At 43.2% G+C, this 15,651-nt stretch overlaps 1 protein-coding gene across 1 annotated transcript in view; it reads right to left on the reverse strand.

The window, feature by feature from the left end:
- Positions 1-12,221: 12,221 nt before the first annotated feature.
- Positions 12,222-15,651, reverse strand: part of fat1b (FAT atypical cadherin 1b) — a 71,900-nt gene continuing 68,470 nt past the window's right edge. Inside the window, 1 exon segment of the mRNA XM_045225471.1 lies at positions 12,222-12,934. Coding sequence (XP_045081406.1) covers positions 12,756-12,934 — 179 coding nt within the window. The 3' untranslated portion in view covers positions 12,222-12,755.

Raw genomic sequence — 15,651 nt, forward strand, 5'->3', positions numbered from 1 at the left:
TCTCTTCTCCCCTGTAGAGCAGGGTTCCCCAACTGGGGATATTATAGCCGTTTGGGCTTCTTGCAGTCAATTTGCAGTCTACAAATTATATGTATTTATGTTCTAGCCCCCTGTCCATCGCTCAAGAAAAAAAACGTCCCGCAGCTGAATCTAGTTGATGATCCCTGATGTAGAGTGTTCACGTCAGATTGGTTTCAAAGTGACAACATTGCTGGCTGAGGAGTTAATGTATCGTGTAGGCTATACATGATCTGCTCTGTGTTGATAGATAACAAGTTGATACTGACTCTGTTAGAGCGTAGCGAATGTGTTTTTCACGGGAAACACAAACAACTGAAAAAATCTACAGATATGTATTATTGACAAGAGTATTGATATGGGGTTGTGCTTCTCCATTCTCTCCCCTGCTGCTCACTGCTCAGGAGTGTGGGTTGGTTAACGGGTGCTGTGAGGAGTGTGGGTTGGTTGATGGGTGCTGTGAGGAGTGTGGGTTGGTTAACGGGTGCTGAGAGGAGTGTGGGTTGGTTAACGGGTGCTGTGAGGAGTGTGGGTTGGTTGACCGGTGCTGTGAGGAGTGTGGGTTGGTTGACTGGTGCTGTGAGGAGTGTGGGTTGGTTGACTGGTGCAGTGAGGAGTGTGGGTTGGTTGACTGGTGCTGTAAGGAGTGTGGGTTGGTTGACTGGTGCTGTGAGGAGTGTGGGTTGGTTGACTGGTGCTGTGAGGAGTGTGGGTTGGTTGACGGGCGCTGTGGGATCGTGTTTGAGTTGGATCCGGTCTGAGAGGAAGGATGTGAATGGGGCAGGTCTGGGTTGGATCTGGTCTGATATGAATGGGGCAGGTCTGGGTTGGATCTGGTCTGATGTGAATGGGGCAGGTCTGGGTTGGATCTGGTCTGATGTGAATGGGGCAGGTCTGGGTTGGATCTGGTCTGATATGAATGGGGCAGGTCTGGGTTGGATCTGGTCTGATATGAATGGGGCAGGTCTGGGTTGGATCTGGTCTGATATGAATGGGGCAGGTCTGGGTTGGATCTGGTCTGATATGAATGGGGCAGGTCTGGGTTGGATCTGGTCTGATATGAATGGGCCAGGTCTTTAATCCTCAGACAGCTGTCAGCAGAGGGTGAAACTTGCTCTCTACAACAGAGACTGTGAGAAAGCAGAAAAAAGACCACAGGCGTTAATAAACCATTGAAGCTCCTTGGCCACAGTCAGTTCAGTCTGAGTGGGAGTTCCTCTCATTCAGTTACAGACTGGTTTGTTGAGGAAACACACCACAAAGATACAGTCCAGTTTTAATTCAGGTTGAACAGAAATGTGCAACAAAATGCTTGCATAATAAACTATGGCCTGGCCTCTCAAATTATACAGCTGGTCTATGTCCTGGCCAGTGGATCCACAAATTACATTTATCCAGCCTATATTGGACCTAGCAGGACACCGTCCTTTGTGCCAAGCACTTAGTAGCAAAGTTAAAGTGTTTGGAAGGAGTTTAATATGGAGCCCTCTTTATCACACTGGCATCCAAAGGGCCCCCATGTGTCACTCAGCAGGCACTGGCTATTTTCAAATGCAAGAGGAGGTAGCAGATAGATAAAGCCTTGCTTCCTATGTTCGTGCTGTTGCCGGTAGGTGCACTTGATTCAGCAGCCCTAATGCCAGGAAGGCAAAGTGTTCCCATTTTGAACCATTTCATGTGTCTGAAGGTAGAACTTGTTCTAACCAGCAGGCCCAGAGAGCAATGACCTCTGAAAACCCACCCACAAGGCCTGAAAACTAGGCCAACATTCGCAGCAAGAGAGGAGTTGCCACATTTATCCAATAACATTATGGAAAATGGTTTATCGAGCGAATTAAGAAAGAATATCGACGTAATTTTTTACAACATAGGCTAAGAAGCAAAATTCGGTTTTCCATCAACATAATAATTCTTGTCAGTTTTTAAGAATATGTCGCAAGAGAAAAGATAAATCGCCCTTATTAAACTATTGTTTAAATAAATCCCGTTTGCGCATGTGCATAACTATAGATAAATCCAACAGGAGAGTTAGAGTGATGAAAGTTGGATAGAGGATCTCGAAATATCTGTGCAAGAAACACTGGAGGACAAACTTCAAAAAAATGAATGTTGGGCTATTTCTGGCAATTGGGCCGTTATTTTGTGTCTATTTGCGAGATTGACTTGTTATTTCAATAGGCATAGGCTACTGACTAAAATGTGGGTTTATAATTGCAATTCAACTTTGCCTGGGTTTGCTGAGCTAGATGCAGGTAGCCTATAGCCCCTGATAGGCCAACATCTCATTTCAGGGAAAAGTGCACAATGAAACTGACATTACATTTGGAAAATGATACATTTGCGATAGAGCTGTGACCATGATCACAATTGATAACTTCCAATTTAATTAACTAAACATGGCCATTCATAATTGCGCAATAACACAAGGCTACGACAACAAACTGAGTTATAGGCTATTTATTAAATCAATTTGCCAGCTCCTGGTAGGCTACCCAAGTGGCACAAATTGATTTGCAATGATTCCAGTGATTTCGTCATTTCAATATATTTATTGTATCAAATGGTAGGCTACAGTAGCCTGCAATGGCAAATAAATTAATAGCCTACTTGATGGCCAACAAATGCAACTGTAGCCTATCATTCTCCACATTTAATGTAATTTTAATTGCAGACTTTTTCCCATAACAAGCATGCTAAGGAGTTCCATAACTTCCATTTCACATGTCCACTCGCGCAGCGCTCCAGACCCTAGAACTGAGCATGAGTAAAACCCTTCACTTGATACTGTTATTCATAAGAAAAGTCGACATTAGAATGCAGTTTACTTTAAACCACCTCTGAGCGAATGTATCTAACGCGCTCTAGTGCGCCTTACAGTCGTTTTCCAATGCTTTGTTGCCGTTATATCAGTTCTAGCGCGTTAATATGCTTTATGGAAAAAGCGTGTCTCCATAATGACCAATCTAAATAGCCTACCTACAACTGGTCAAAAGTTGTCACGACGTGCGCGCGTGCTGCTCTGTCTCCGTGACTCAGCTGCAGCACTCTAATAACCAGTGCTCTCAACTCACACACACCCCTCCGGCCCTCCTCCTCTCAACCACTCACTCACTCACGCAGTCAGTAACACTGCCTGATAGTCAGCAGCAGCAGGTCACAGTGAAATATATATATTTTAAGAGAAATTACCAATTTTTCAGAAAAACAAAGAACATAGTAACACTGCCAGAAAGCAAATCAAGTGCAATTATAGGCCTACCGCTGGCCAATCAGATCAAATCAAATTTTAAATAAAATAAAATAATATTTGTCACATGCCCCGAATACAACCTTACAGTGAAATGCTTACAAGCCCTTAACCAACAACGCAGTTTTAAGAAAAATAAGTGTTAATTAAAAAATAGATACGTAAAAAATTAATAATTAAAGAGCAGCAGTAAAATAACAGTAGCGAGGCTATACAGGAGGTACCGGTACAGAGTCAATGTGCGGAGGCACAGGTTAGTCGAGGTACAGTACCAGTCAAAAGTTTGGACACACCTACTCATTCAAGGGTTTTTCTTTATTTTTACTGTTTTCTACATTGTAGTTCTGGGTGTCTTTAACCTCCCTACATCTGCCTTTGACTCATTTCTCTCTGTCTCCTTCTTTCCACTCGTTTCCTCTTTTGACCTCACCCTCTCACCGTCCCCCCCTACTCACAAGGCAGGCAATATGCTTGACCTCATCTTTACTAGATGCTGTTCTTCTACTAATCTCACTGCAACTCCCCTCCAAGTCTCTGACCACTACTTTGTATCCTTTTCTCTCTCGCTCTCCTCCAACACTACTCACTCTGCCCCTACTCAGATGGTAATGTGCCGTCGCAACCTTCGCTCTCTCTCTCCCGCTACTCTCTCCTCTTCCCTCTGCTAAATCCTTCTCCCTCAAATCTCCTGATTCTGCCTCCTCAACACTCCTCTCCTCCCTTTCTGCATCTTTTGACTCTCTATGTCCCCTATCCTCCCGGCCAGCTTGGTCCTCCCCTCCTGCTCCGTGGCTTGACGACTCATTGCGAGCTCACAGAAGAGGGCTCCGGGCAGCCGAGCAGAAATGGAGGAAAACTAGACTCCCTGCGGACCTGTCATCTTTTCACTCCCTCCTCTCTACATTCCTCTGTTTCCGCTGCTAAAGCCACTTTCTACCACTCTACATTTCAAGCCTCTGCCTCTAACCCTAGGAAGCTCTTTGCCACCTTCTCCTCCCTGCTGAATCCTCCTCCTTCTCCCCCTCCCTCCTCCCTCTCTGTGGATTACTTCGCCAACCATTTTGAAAAGAAGGTTGACGACATCCGATCCTCATTTATTAAGTCAAATGACACCGCTGGTCCTGCTCACACTGCCCTACCCTATGCTTTGACTTCTTTCTCCCCTCTCTCTCCAGATGAAATCTTGTGACTTGTGATGGCCGGCCGCCAAACAACCTGCCCGCTTGACCCTATCCTCCTCTCTTCTCCAGACCATTTCCGGAGACCTTCTCCCTTACCTCACCTCGCTCATCAACTCATCCTTGACCGCTGGCCATGTCCCTTCCGTCTTCAAGAGCGAGAGTTGCACCCCTCCTCAAAAAACCTACACTCGATCCCTCCGATGTCAACAACTACACACCAGTATCCCTTCTTTCTTTCTCTCCAAAACTCTTGAGCGTGTCCGCCTCTAGCCAACTCTCCTGCTATCTCTCTCAGAATGACCTTCTTGATCCAAACCAGTCAGGTTTCAAGACTGGTCATTCAACTGAGACTGCTCTTCTTTGTGTCACGGAGGCTCTCCGCACTGCTAAAGCTAACTCTCTCTCCTCTGCTCTTATCCTTCTAGACCTATCCGCTGCCTTTGATACTGTTAGAAATAGTGTAATTCAAATCTGGTATTGGAATAAGAGAAAACATAATCAAGAGATATTCAATCCAAGCTAAATTTATTATATGCAAAATGTATGTATGATAAGTATGATGGTTCGTATACGGGCTCACTGAAATACCACGCAGGGCAGACAGAGAACTGATCCATTGTTACAGGCTCTTCTTTAAATACCCTGACAGTGATAGTTCCCGCTCCTTGCTGGGCCTATCAGGGTAGAGACTGAGCGTGGTTTAGACTTACTCAGCCAATCGTTGGCGCACAGGCTGATCCCAGTCCCTTGGCGCTTCACTGTTGCCAGGCATAAGTTGTTATCATCACAACCTGTAGAGAGTCGGCACTTTTGCAGTACACATGTCCTTGAGCGCGGTTTAACAAAGAGGCAGTGTTCGTGTATGTGAGACATTTGAGACACAAGTTCTTATCTCCCCCTACTCCCTAACAGCTCCTCACATGAATCACAGCTTGTTATGTGAAACAATTTATATCAGTACAGTACAAACCTATTATGTTTAATCATTAATGCATTATTTCTAAGCTAGGCATCACATCTAGATCCCCACAATCCCCCTTTTCACACCCACTGGGTGTGAACCCAAAATAAGAAAACCCAAAATATGAAATTTCAGGGAAATGTAGGATTCCCCGTATTGACACCCTCTAGGGTGTCACTCATTAAAATACAATACAAACAAAAAGAATCACACTTTTATTAATAGGCAATAATGATAATAAAAAGGCCTTCAGTCCTTCCATCTACACCTAACTCGTACTAGGTTGGCTACCAGCCACCCAGGAATCCTTTACCTTCACATAAGGAAAGACAAACATTCACAATGGTTAACTTGATTAATAAAGCATAAAACACAGGATTAATAGAACACAAAACACAAGATTAATAAAACATAAAACACAAACAGGGAAGTAAATTTTGGCCCTCCACCAAGCCTGGTAGGTCATATCCTTCATTCCTTAGGTCGGAGTCCGGGATTGGGCCGTATCTCACCATCTGTTGGGAAACCGCCTACTCCATCCCCTTTCTCACCAACCCTCAGACACAGGGAATAAGACAACATCCACAAAGAACAAGTATACCCATAGAAGCTATAACTTCACCCAGAATAGTTACAACAATAGTTTTCCATTTACCAAATATGTTATCAAACCAACCGTTTAGGGAGTTATCAATACCAGAGTTCTCAGCCGGTTCGTTCGCCAGCGTGGTTTGTAGGTGACCAAATACTTATTTTCCACCATAATTTGCAAATAAATTCATAAAAAATCCTACAATGTGATTTTCTGGAAAAAAAAATCTCATTTTGTCTGTCATAGTTGACGTGTACCTATGATGAAAATTACAGGCCTCTCTCATCTTTTTAAGTGGGAGAACTTGCACAATTGGTGGCTGACTAAATACTTTTTTCCCCCACTGTATACAGGGGGTACCAGTACAGAGTCAATGTGCTGCACCGGTTAGTCGAGGTAATTGAGGTAATATGTACATGTGGGTAGATTTAAAGTCACTATGCATAGATAATAAACAGAGTAGCAGCACCGTAAAAGAGGGGGTGGGGTGGGGTGGGGGGACAATGCAAATAGTCTGGGTAGCCATGATTAGCTGTTCAGGAGTCTTATGGCTTTGGGGTAGAAGCTGTTAAGAAGCCTTTTGGATACTGGTGGTAGTTGAGGTAGAGCAGGGATACTGGTGGTAGTTGAGGTAGATCAGAGATACTGGTGGTAGTTGAGGTAGAGCAGGGATACTGGTGGTAGTTGAGGTCAGGGGTAAAAGTGACTGGACAGCAAATAATAATAAATAGTAGTAGCAGCAGCATAAAAGGTGAATGTGTGTGCATGTGTCATTGTGTGTAGGTGTGTGTGTGTGTGTGTGATCGTCAATATGTTTGTGTACGTGTGGATAGAGACCTGTGAGTGTGCATAGAGTCAGTGCAGATAGTCAGTGCAGATAGAGTCAGTGCAGATAGAGCCAGTGCAGATAGAGCCAGTGCAGATAGTCCGTGGGTGAGGGTGGGCAGCCATTGATTAGCTATTCATCAGTCTTATTGCTTGGAGATAGAAGCTGTCTCGGAGCCTGTTGGACCGAGACCTGATGCTCCAGTAACGCTTGCCAGACGTGGTGGAGATAACAGTCCATGGCTGGGGTGGCAGAAGTCTTTGGCAATTTTCCTCAGACCCTGCCTGGTATAAATGTCCTGGGTGGCTGGGAGCCCGCCCCCAGTGATGTACTTGGCTGTCTGCACCACCCTCTGTAGAGTCTTGGGGTCGAGTGCGGTGCAGTTGCCATACCAGGCGGTGGTGCAACCAGTCAAGATGCTCTCGATAGTTCATCTGTAGAAGTTCTTGAGGATCTGAGGGGCCATGCCAAATCTCTTCAGCCTCCTGAGGGAGAAGAGGCGCTGTTGTGGCTACAATATCTCTGTTCATTTCCAGATTATGCCGTGGGTAAAATGCATTCTAGATTATTTTGTGACACACAAATGCATGTGTGTAACGGGAAAATGTAAGATGAATAAAGGTCTTATTCAGTTTAGAGCGATTAACACAATGCTTAGCATATTTACAGTGGGGAAAAAAAGTATTTAGTCAGCCACCAATTGTGCAAGTTCTCCCACTTAAAAAGATGAGAGAGGCCTGTACTTTTCATCATAGGTACACGTCAACTATGACAGACAAATTGAGAAAAAAAATCCAGAAAATCACATTGTAGGATTTTTAATGAATTTATTTGCAAATTATGGTGGAAAATAAGTATTTGGTCACCTACAAACAAGCAAGATTTCTGGCTCTCACAGACCTGTAACTTCTTCTTTAAGAGGCTCCTCTGTCCTCCACTCGTTACCTGTATTAATGGCACCTGTTTGAACTTATCAGTATAAAAGACACCTGTCCACAACCTCAAACAGTCACACTCCAAACTCCACTATGGCCAAGACCAAAGAGCTGTCATGGGACACCAGAAACAAAATTGTAGACCTCCACCAGGCTGGGAAGACTGAATCTGCAATAGGTAAGCAGCTTGGTTTGAAGAAATCAACTGTGGGAGCAATTATTAGGAAATGGAAGACATACAAGACCACTGATAATCTCCCTCGATCTGGGGCTCCACGCAAGATCTCACCCTGTGGGGTCAAAATGATGACAAGAACGGTGAGCAAAAATCCCAGAACCACACGGGGGACCTAGTGAATGACCTGCAGAGAGCTGGGACCAAAGTAACAAAGCCTACCATCAGTAACACACTACGCCGCCAGGGACTCAAACACACTGCAGTGCCAGACGTGTCCCCCTGCTTAAGCCAGTAAGCAGGGGGACACGTCATGTTCCATCAGGGTCATTCATGTACTGTACAGGTACAGGCGTGTGTGTGTGTGTGTGTGTGCGCAGGCCCATCTGAAGTTTGCTAGAGTGCATTTGGATGATCCAGAAGAGGATTGGGAGAATGTCATATGGTCAGATGAAACCAAAATATAACTTTTTGGTAAAAACTCAACTCGTCGTGTTTGGATGACAAAGAATGCTGAGTTGCATCCAAAGAACACCATACCTACTGTGAAGCATGGGGGTGGAAACATCATGCTTTGGGGCTGTTTTTCTGCACCGACTGATCCGTGTAAAGGAAAGAATGAATGGGGCCATGTATTGTGAGATTTTGAGTGAAAACCTCCTTCCATCAGCAAGGGCATTGAAGATGAAACGTGGCTGGGTCTTTCAGCATGACAATGATCCCAAACACACCGCCTGGGCAACGAAGGAGTGGCTTCGTAAGAAGCATTTCAAGGTCCTGAGTGGCTCTAGCCAGTCTCCAGATCTCAACCCCATAGAAAATCTTTGGAGGGAGTTGAAAGTCCGTGTTGCCCAGCGACAGCCCCAAAACATCACTGCTCTAGAGGAGATCTGCATGGAGGAATGGGCCAAAATACCAGCAACAGTGTGTGAAAACCTTGTGAAGACTTACAGAAAACGTTTGACCTGTGTCATTGCCAACAAAGGGTATATAACAAAGTATTGAGAAACTTTTGTTATTGACCAAATACTTATTTTCCACCATAATTTGCAAATAAATTCATAAAAAATCCTACAATGTGATTATCTGGATTTTTTTTCCTCATTTTGTCTGTCATAGTTGACGTGTACCTATGATGAAAATTACAAGCCTCTCTCATCTTTTTAAGTGGGAGAACTTGCACAATTGGTGGCTGACTAAATACTTTTTTACCCCACTGTATATACGTTTTCAGTTTCTGTAATACACATGATTTCCAGTGTTCTATTTGTGACACTCATTTGTGTACGGGTTGATGGTCACTATACTAATTACTGATGTTCCTACCTTTGACCTGTGAAACTGCCAGTATCAAATGTTTGCCAGTGTTGAATGTTATGGTTAACGTTTGGCTCCATTCTGGGCCGGGAACACACTGATAATGTATCTTTGACCCTGTGTGATTCTGTAGCAGCTGATGTTGTGACTTCCTACAAACCTCTCGAGCTGATGTTCAGAGAACGTTTGGTACTGTCTGATTAGAATATAAAGGGCCTGTCCCCAAGAGGTCTGTTTCTGTTCTGTAGGTGTCTCCCTGTTGATTTATGATTGACTATATCCACGACTGCTCTTCTCTTTTATTCACCTAAACATCCCCTTTACAATGTCTATAGGCAATGGTGCGAACCATGAATGAATGAATGGGGTCTCTTCTGAATGGACAATAAGCACTCAGTGCGGGAGGTAAGCTAGGAAAAGTTTGTGAGATTTAGGCATCCATGTGATTGTTGTGAAACGGTCTGCTGGGTGAGGGTTGACCTGGGGACACAGCGTTGGTTTACCTCTCTATGACTGGGCCAGGGCTGACCAGGGGACACAGCGTTGGTTTACCTCTCTATGACTGGGCCAGGGCTGACCAGGGGACACAGCGTTGGTTTACCTCTCTATGACTGGGCCAGGGCTGACCAGGGGACACAGCGTTGGTTTACCTCTCTATGACTGGGCCAGGGCTGACCTGGGGACACAGCGTTGGTTTACTGCTCTATGAGGCCAGGTGTGAGGAGACTGCAAGGGACAATTAATATGCTAAATATGGTTATTACCACCTGGGCTCCTCATTAACATGAATGAATGTTTGTTTATTTATTTATGTATGTGTGAGAGAGTGTGTGTGGGCTCCTTGTGTGTGAGAGAAAGTCAGTGTATGTGTGAGAGAAAGAGTGTGTCTGAGTCTGTGTGTTTACGTGAGAGTGTGTGTGTGTGTGTGGTGGGGAGTATTTAGGTCATTGTTTGTGAGAATAAGTGTGTGTGTGTGTGTGTGTGTGTGTAGGTGTGTTCCGACCAGGGATTTACGTGTGTGTGTGTCATACATCTTCATGGTGCCTGTGTCACATGTTCCTGTCAGTCAGTCAGTCAGGGTGAAGCAAGCTGCCACATCACGTGACACACAAGGCCGCACGTAAAATTGATTATTGTCAAAATTAGCTAAAAAGTCCTTTATCCATCACCTTTGGAATTTTCAATGCTTCCTGACTGTCTAGCTTTCCTTTCGATGACTGTTAGCAAGTTGGATTGAGTGAAGAGACTATACATTACTGTTAGCAAGCTGGACAGAGGGAAGAGACTATAAATTACTGTTAGCAAGCTGGACAGAGGGAAGAGACTATAAATTACTGTTAGCAAGCTGGACAGAGGGAAGAGACTATAAATGACTGTTAGCAAGCTGGACAGAGGGAAGAGACTATAAATGACTGTTATCAAGCTGGACAGAGTGAAGAGACTATAAATTACTGTTAGCAAGCTGGACAGGGGGAAGAGACTATAAATGACTGTTATCAAGCTGGACAGAGTGAAGAGACTATAAATGTAGGTCCATTATCATTTCTACACAGTTTTAGTCATTTCAATGTCAATTGAGATCGTTTTTTCAAGAAAATGTTTTATTATATTTTAGGCATCCATGTGATTGGATGGTTTGAGTAAATAGGCCTTGAGTTTGACATGTGCTCAAAAAATTCAAAATACATCAACATCAACCGTTACATTAAAAACATATATATATATTTTTGTTTTTACATCATATTGAGCTCATTTATACAGGACTGAATGGAATAGATACAGTATATTTGTTGTGTATCTCTGGCTTGCTGAAGTGTGATAATAAGTTGCTATGGAAAAAGAAGGTGAAGTATCTTCCATTCTATTTCTTTCAGAGGGTTAACCTTGTGAAAAGAGCTATATTTTCCTTGAGAAACATATATTTTCCAAAAGACAAACAGCTTCTAAAGTGATTTTCCTCCAATGGAAACAGCTTTAGAAGTAGAGGTGACCGTATTATCGACATGCTAGATGACCTCCATCAAGTCAAGTGCATCTGGTGAGGGGAAGAGCAGCAGTCTTCCTTTGAAGCCCATGGATCATTCCCAAATGGCACCCTATTCCCTACATAGTGCATTGCACCCCCTATGGGACCTGGTCAAAAGTAGTGCACTACATAGGGAATAGGGTGCCATTTGGGATGCAACCTGCTCTTTTAAATCGCAAGTTAAACTGGAGTAAATGAAATGTTTAAAGTGTACCAAAGTAAAAAGCTTTAGTCTTTGGTGAAAGTCCTATTCAGTCCAACTTTAAACAGCTCAGTCTGAAGTAGGAGTTAGAAACTGTTAATCCCTTTTTAAAAGAATGAGCTTGAGTTGGAAGAGAGAACATTCCTCTCATCCTCTTCCCCTTTCCTTACTGATGACAGCAGGGTATGGCAGGACAACAGGAGAGCTAATACTAAAACTGTTTTGCTGTCCCTTCTGCTGACTGCTGGAGATCTGTATTCATTTACTAAAACAAACATAACAGCAATGTTTCAATGGCATAATCATTCATGGAAATGTTTATTGTACAATCAAATAGCTAATTAATATATAATCAGTATAAACCTAACATAAGCTTCATGCAATACAATGTTACTGATATGAATATGCAGACATGCATGGTATTTACAGTATTAGCCATTACAGATGGACATAAGGTGTGAGCATTTTCTTCTGAAATTACATAACATTCACTACACCTTTCCTGCAGTCAAATGACCAAATCACCCTCTAGTGGCCTCATGGGTGGAATGTTATTAATATATTTTATATTTTCATAATTAATCAACATTATTTTACAAAACCTGCCAAAAATCACAAGGTTTTGTTATATTTCAGTCTTCTGTGATATATAAAGTATATAAAGTGTAATATTGGGATGCAAACTCAAAATGTAATACATTTTAACTCTATATCTGACATGGTACAGGTGTCTTCTTTTTTTTAAGCCCATAACCATGTGTGTGAGGTGTATACTTTTGTTTCAAAGTAGATTTTATTAAGACTACCAAGAAATGTTTCCAAAAGAGAGCCAAAGCTCTGAACATCAGGGTCTATCTCTGAATTCTCTAAGTTCAGTTTATATTTTCAGTCGCCTGTCAGAGGCCTTGTGTCCAGAGGTTAGGGTGTGAGATAACCAAACAAGCCTGCTGGTCACTCTGACCCCTGACCTCTGACCCCTTACCCAAGCCTGACAGATCAGAGCTGGAGGCAGGGGAGACGGGCACACTGCCGCTGAGCTCCTGTCCACAGCTCATGTCCAAGGGGTCACGTTGTGTCCCTATATGCGCCCTGCTGACCCCTGTGTTACTGCCTTGGAGCTTAGTGGGATCTGTGGGGTAGAGGTGGTGCTGCTGGTGCTGGTAAATGCTTTCATCCTGCTGGCTACAGGTGAAGTATATGTCTGGATGGAGTCATCATAACTGCCCCTGATGCCTAACAGGTAGGTGGCCGTCATCCAGATCCAGAGAAAGGAAATCAGTTGGTGGAGTCACTCTCAATGTCTATACCTTCTACATAGCAGTCCAGGTTGAGGAGCTCAGGGTCAGAGTCAGTGCAGGAGAGGGCGGGCTTTTCTATACGTATACACTGCAACAGTTCCTGGTCTACGGGACACTGAGCACTCGGCATCCAATCAGATGTGTCCCAGTGATAGCCTGCTCAGGGCGAAAATGTCATCAGTGAAAAACAAGCATCACAAGTATGTACCAATGATTCATATTTTGGCACAAATAAGCTGTGCACCGCTGTTCATTGAGATGTGATTTAGTTTAATAATTAGTACACAATTAGATTATTTCAGTGTCTGTCTTCCTTTACACACAAATACACATAGAGACATTCATAGATCATCTCAGTAGCCTGTTACTGTGGCCATTGTTGGAGAATAGACCTTATGTCTCTATCATAATCTGTTCAAAAGTTATTGGAGTTTTTACCCTTGTAGGATGGCAAAGATTAGGGTCACGGTAACTAAATGAATGGAGCCCAGAGAAAATAAAGTGGTCAAAAATCAGGAAAATAGCATTGTGTCAGCTAGGCTGGATGCTGTGAGAGAATGATGGCCATTTGACAGGCTCACCATTGAACTCATCATCTGTTCTTGAATCAGGAGGACATAAAATAACATAGAGGTAAGATAGATAACGATTTTGAAACATGACATGTCATATTAATGCAAAATTCCGGTTATTTTTCTAAGATTTCTCTGAAAAACAAGTGTATCTCTGTGAAACGGAGCACTGAGCGTACCGGAAGCCATTTATTTTCAAAGCCTTTTACAGTTAATTCATCTCGTGTCATGTTAATTAAGTGATAACGCCCGAGAAGCCGGTGTTTGGAGGATATATTGGCACGGGTGTTGTTAGGCCCGAGACGAAGTCGAGGCAAACTGTGCCAATATATCCTCCAAACACCGGCTTCGAGGGCATTATCACTTTTATACAACGGGTTACCAACATACTGTGTCTATCAATAATGATTGATAGACATATATATTTTTTAAAACATTATTTTGATGAATTTATTCATACTATTTCTTCCACGAGATGTAGTCCTGACACAAATCTGGGGTTGCTACCCAAGCCGGCTGGTCGTTCGTTCTATCGGTTCGGTTGCCAGAGACGCGACACAGTAAAGTATCTTTTTTCTAAATCTATGGACACAATGTTCCATTGCCATGATGGCTGGCAACGTTCTTATCCCTTACTTGCTAGCTAATAAACTTTGACTAACACAGTCACGTCAAACAGTATAGCCAGAATAACAGCAAAGTAGCTGCATTTGCGTTTGTTTAAGCTGTTTTCTAGTGATTTTGGTGGGGATACATCCATAACAATGAGCCAATGATGTGCGATTTCGCCTGGCATAGAACATTTGCTCTCTTGCCAGGCCACTGTTCAGAAGAGATAGCCAACTACACAGCTAACACAATCATTTCAAACTGAAGCTGGAATGACAGCAAACTAGCTGCATTTCGTGTTTTTCTACTGACATTTCTTTGTATATATCCATAAAAATGATGCTGATTCATGATTTCGACTGGCTGAGAAACGGCTCCTGACACCATGTTCATTACCATAGAACAGCTGGATACTGAATTTCAATATTGAAACAGACAGCAAGGTCATTACACATCTCCGCTGCTGAAAACCAAATGCTAGTCTAAAAGAAATGTGAGATAATGTCTAGATACTTTTTACAGTGGAGATCAAGTTTATAAAGTGCCTGGCTGGGCTGATGAGACAGTGGATTGCGCAGTCAGATGGAACAGAGTAAATAGGCATTTTAATGTCATAGATTTAGCCGGTGGTAACTTGTGGAATAGACACCGGCTGGAATGCATTTTCAAACAATCAGCATCCAGTATTAGACCCACCCGTTGTATAATTTAACTTTTTGCGACCTGCAGAAACAACTTTGAAGACGACCACAGCATATAAAATCAAGTCACTGCGAGAAGCGGATTCACTCTGTCAACAGAGCTCGGTACGTATTATGGTATGTATTTGGTTACGAAATCCAACTTTTTTGATATAATGTTAATGATATGTTAGAGAAAGACCCAACTGAATGATTCAGAACATGAATAATCATAAAGGAAGTAAAATTCCATCACCAAAGTGTGTGACACTAATAATTAGTGATTTCTCAACATCGTTGTGAAATCTCCTCTGTATTAAATCAGATTAGACACCCGCAGGCCTTCAACAGCACATTAAACATTAAGATGTTATAGAGGGGTTGATTTACAAGGCAGCACATTATGTTAAAATATCCTTTCTGAGCGCAATTCTGCATTCACTATGGTAAGCTAACAACGCATGAAATAAGAGGAAAGAAGACAAGCACATCACCTCTGGGGTTTTGAAGAGAGAAATAAAATATTTCAAGTTTAAAATCAAGAGTTTATACTACAAAGAGACAAATTAACACCCATGGGAGTCAGTGTATTAGACTGATGCAGACTAAAGAGCATATACTACATGTAATGATGTAGCCAGAACCACTGGGACCTAGTCAGAACCACTGGGACCGAGTTAGAACCACTGGGACCTAGTCAGAACCACTGGGACCTAGTCAGAACCACTGGGACCTAGTCAGAACCCCTGGGACCTAGTCAGAACCACTGGGACCTAGTCAGAACCCCTGGGACCTAGTCAGAACCACCGGGACCTAGTCAGAACCCCTGGGACATAGTCAGAACCACTGGGACCTAGTCAGAACCACTTGGACCTAGTCAGAACCCCTGGGACCTAGTCAGAACCACTGGGACCTAGTCAGAACCCCTGGGACCTAGTCAGAACCACTGGGACCTAGTCAGAACCATTGGGACCTAGTCAGAACCCCTGGGACCTAGTCAGAACCCCTGGGA

Source organism: Coregonus clupeaformis, chromosome 2 (genome assembly GCF_020615455.1).
Source record: "Coregonus clupeaformis isolate EN_2021a chromosome 2, ASM2061545v1, whole genome shotgun sequence".
In the NCBI taxonomy this organism is placed as follows: Eukaryota; Metazoa; Chordata; class Actinopteri; order Salmoniformes; family Salmonidae; genus Coregonus; species Coregonus clupeaformis.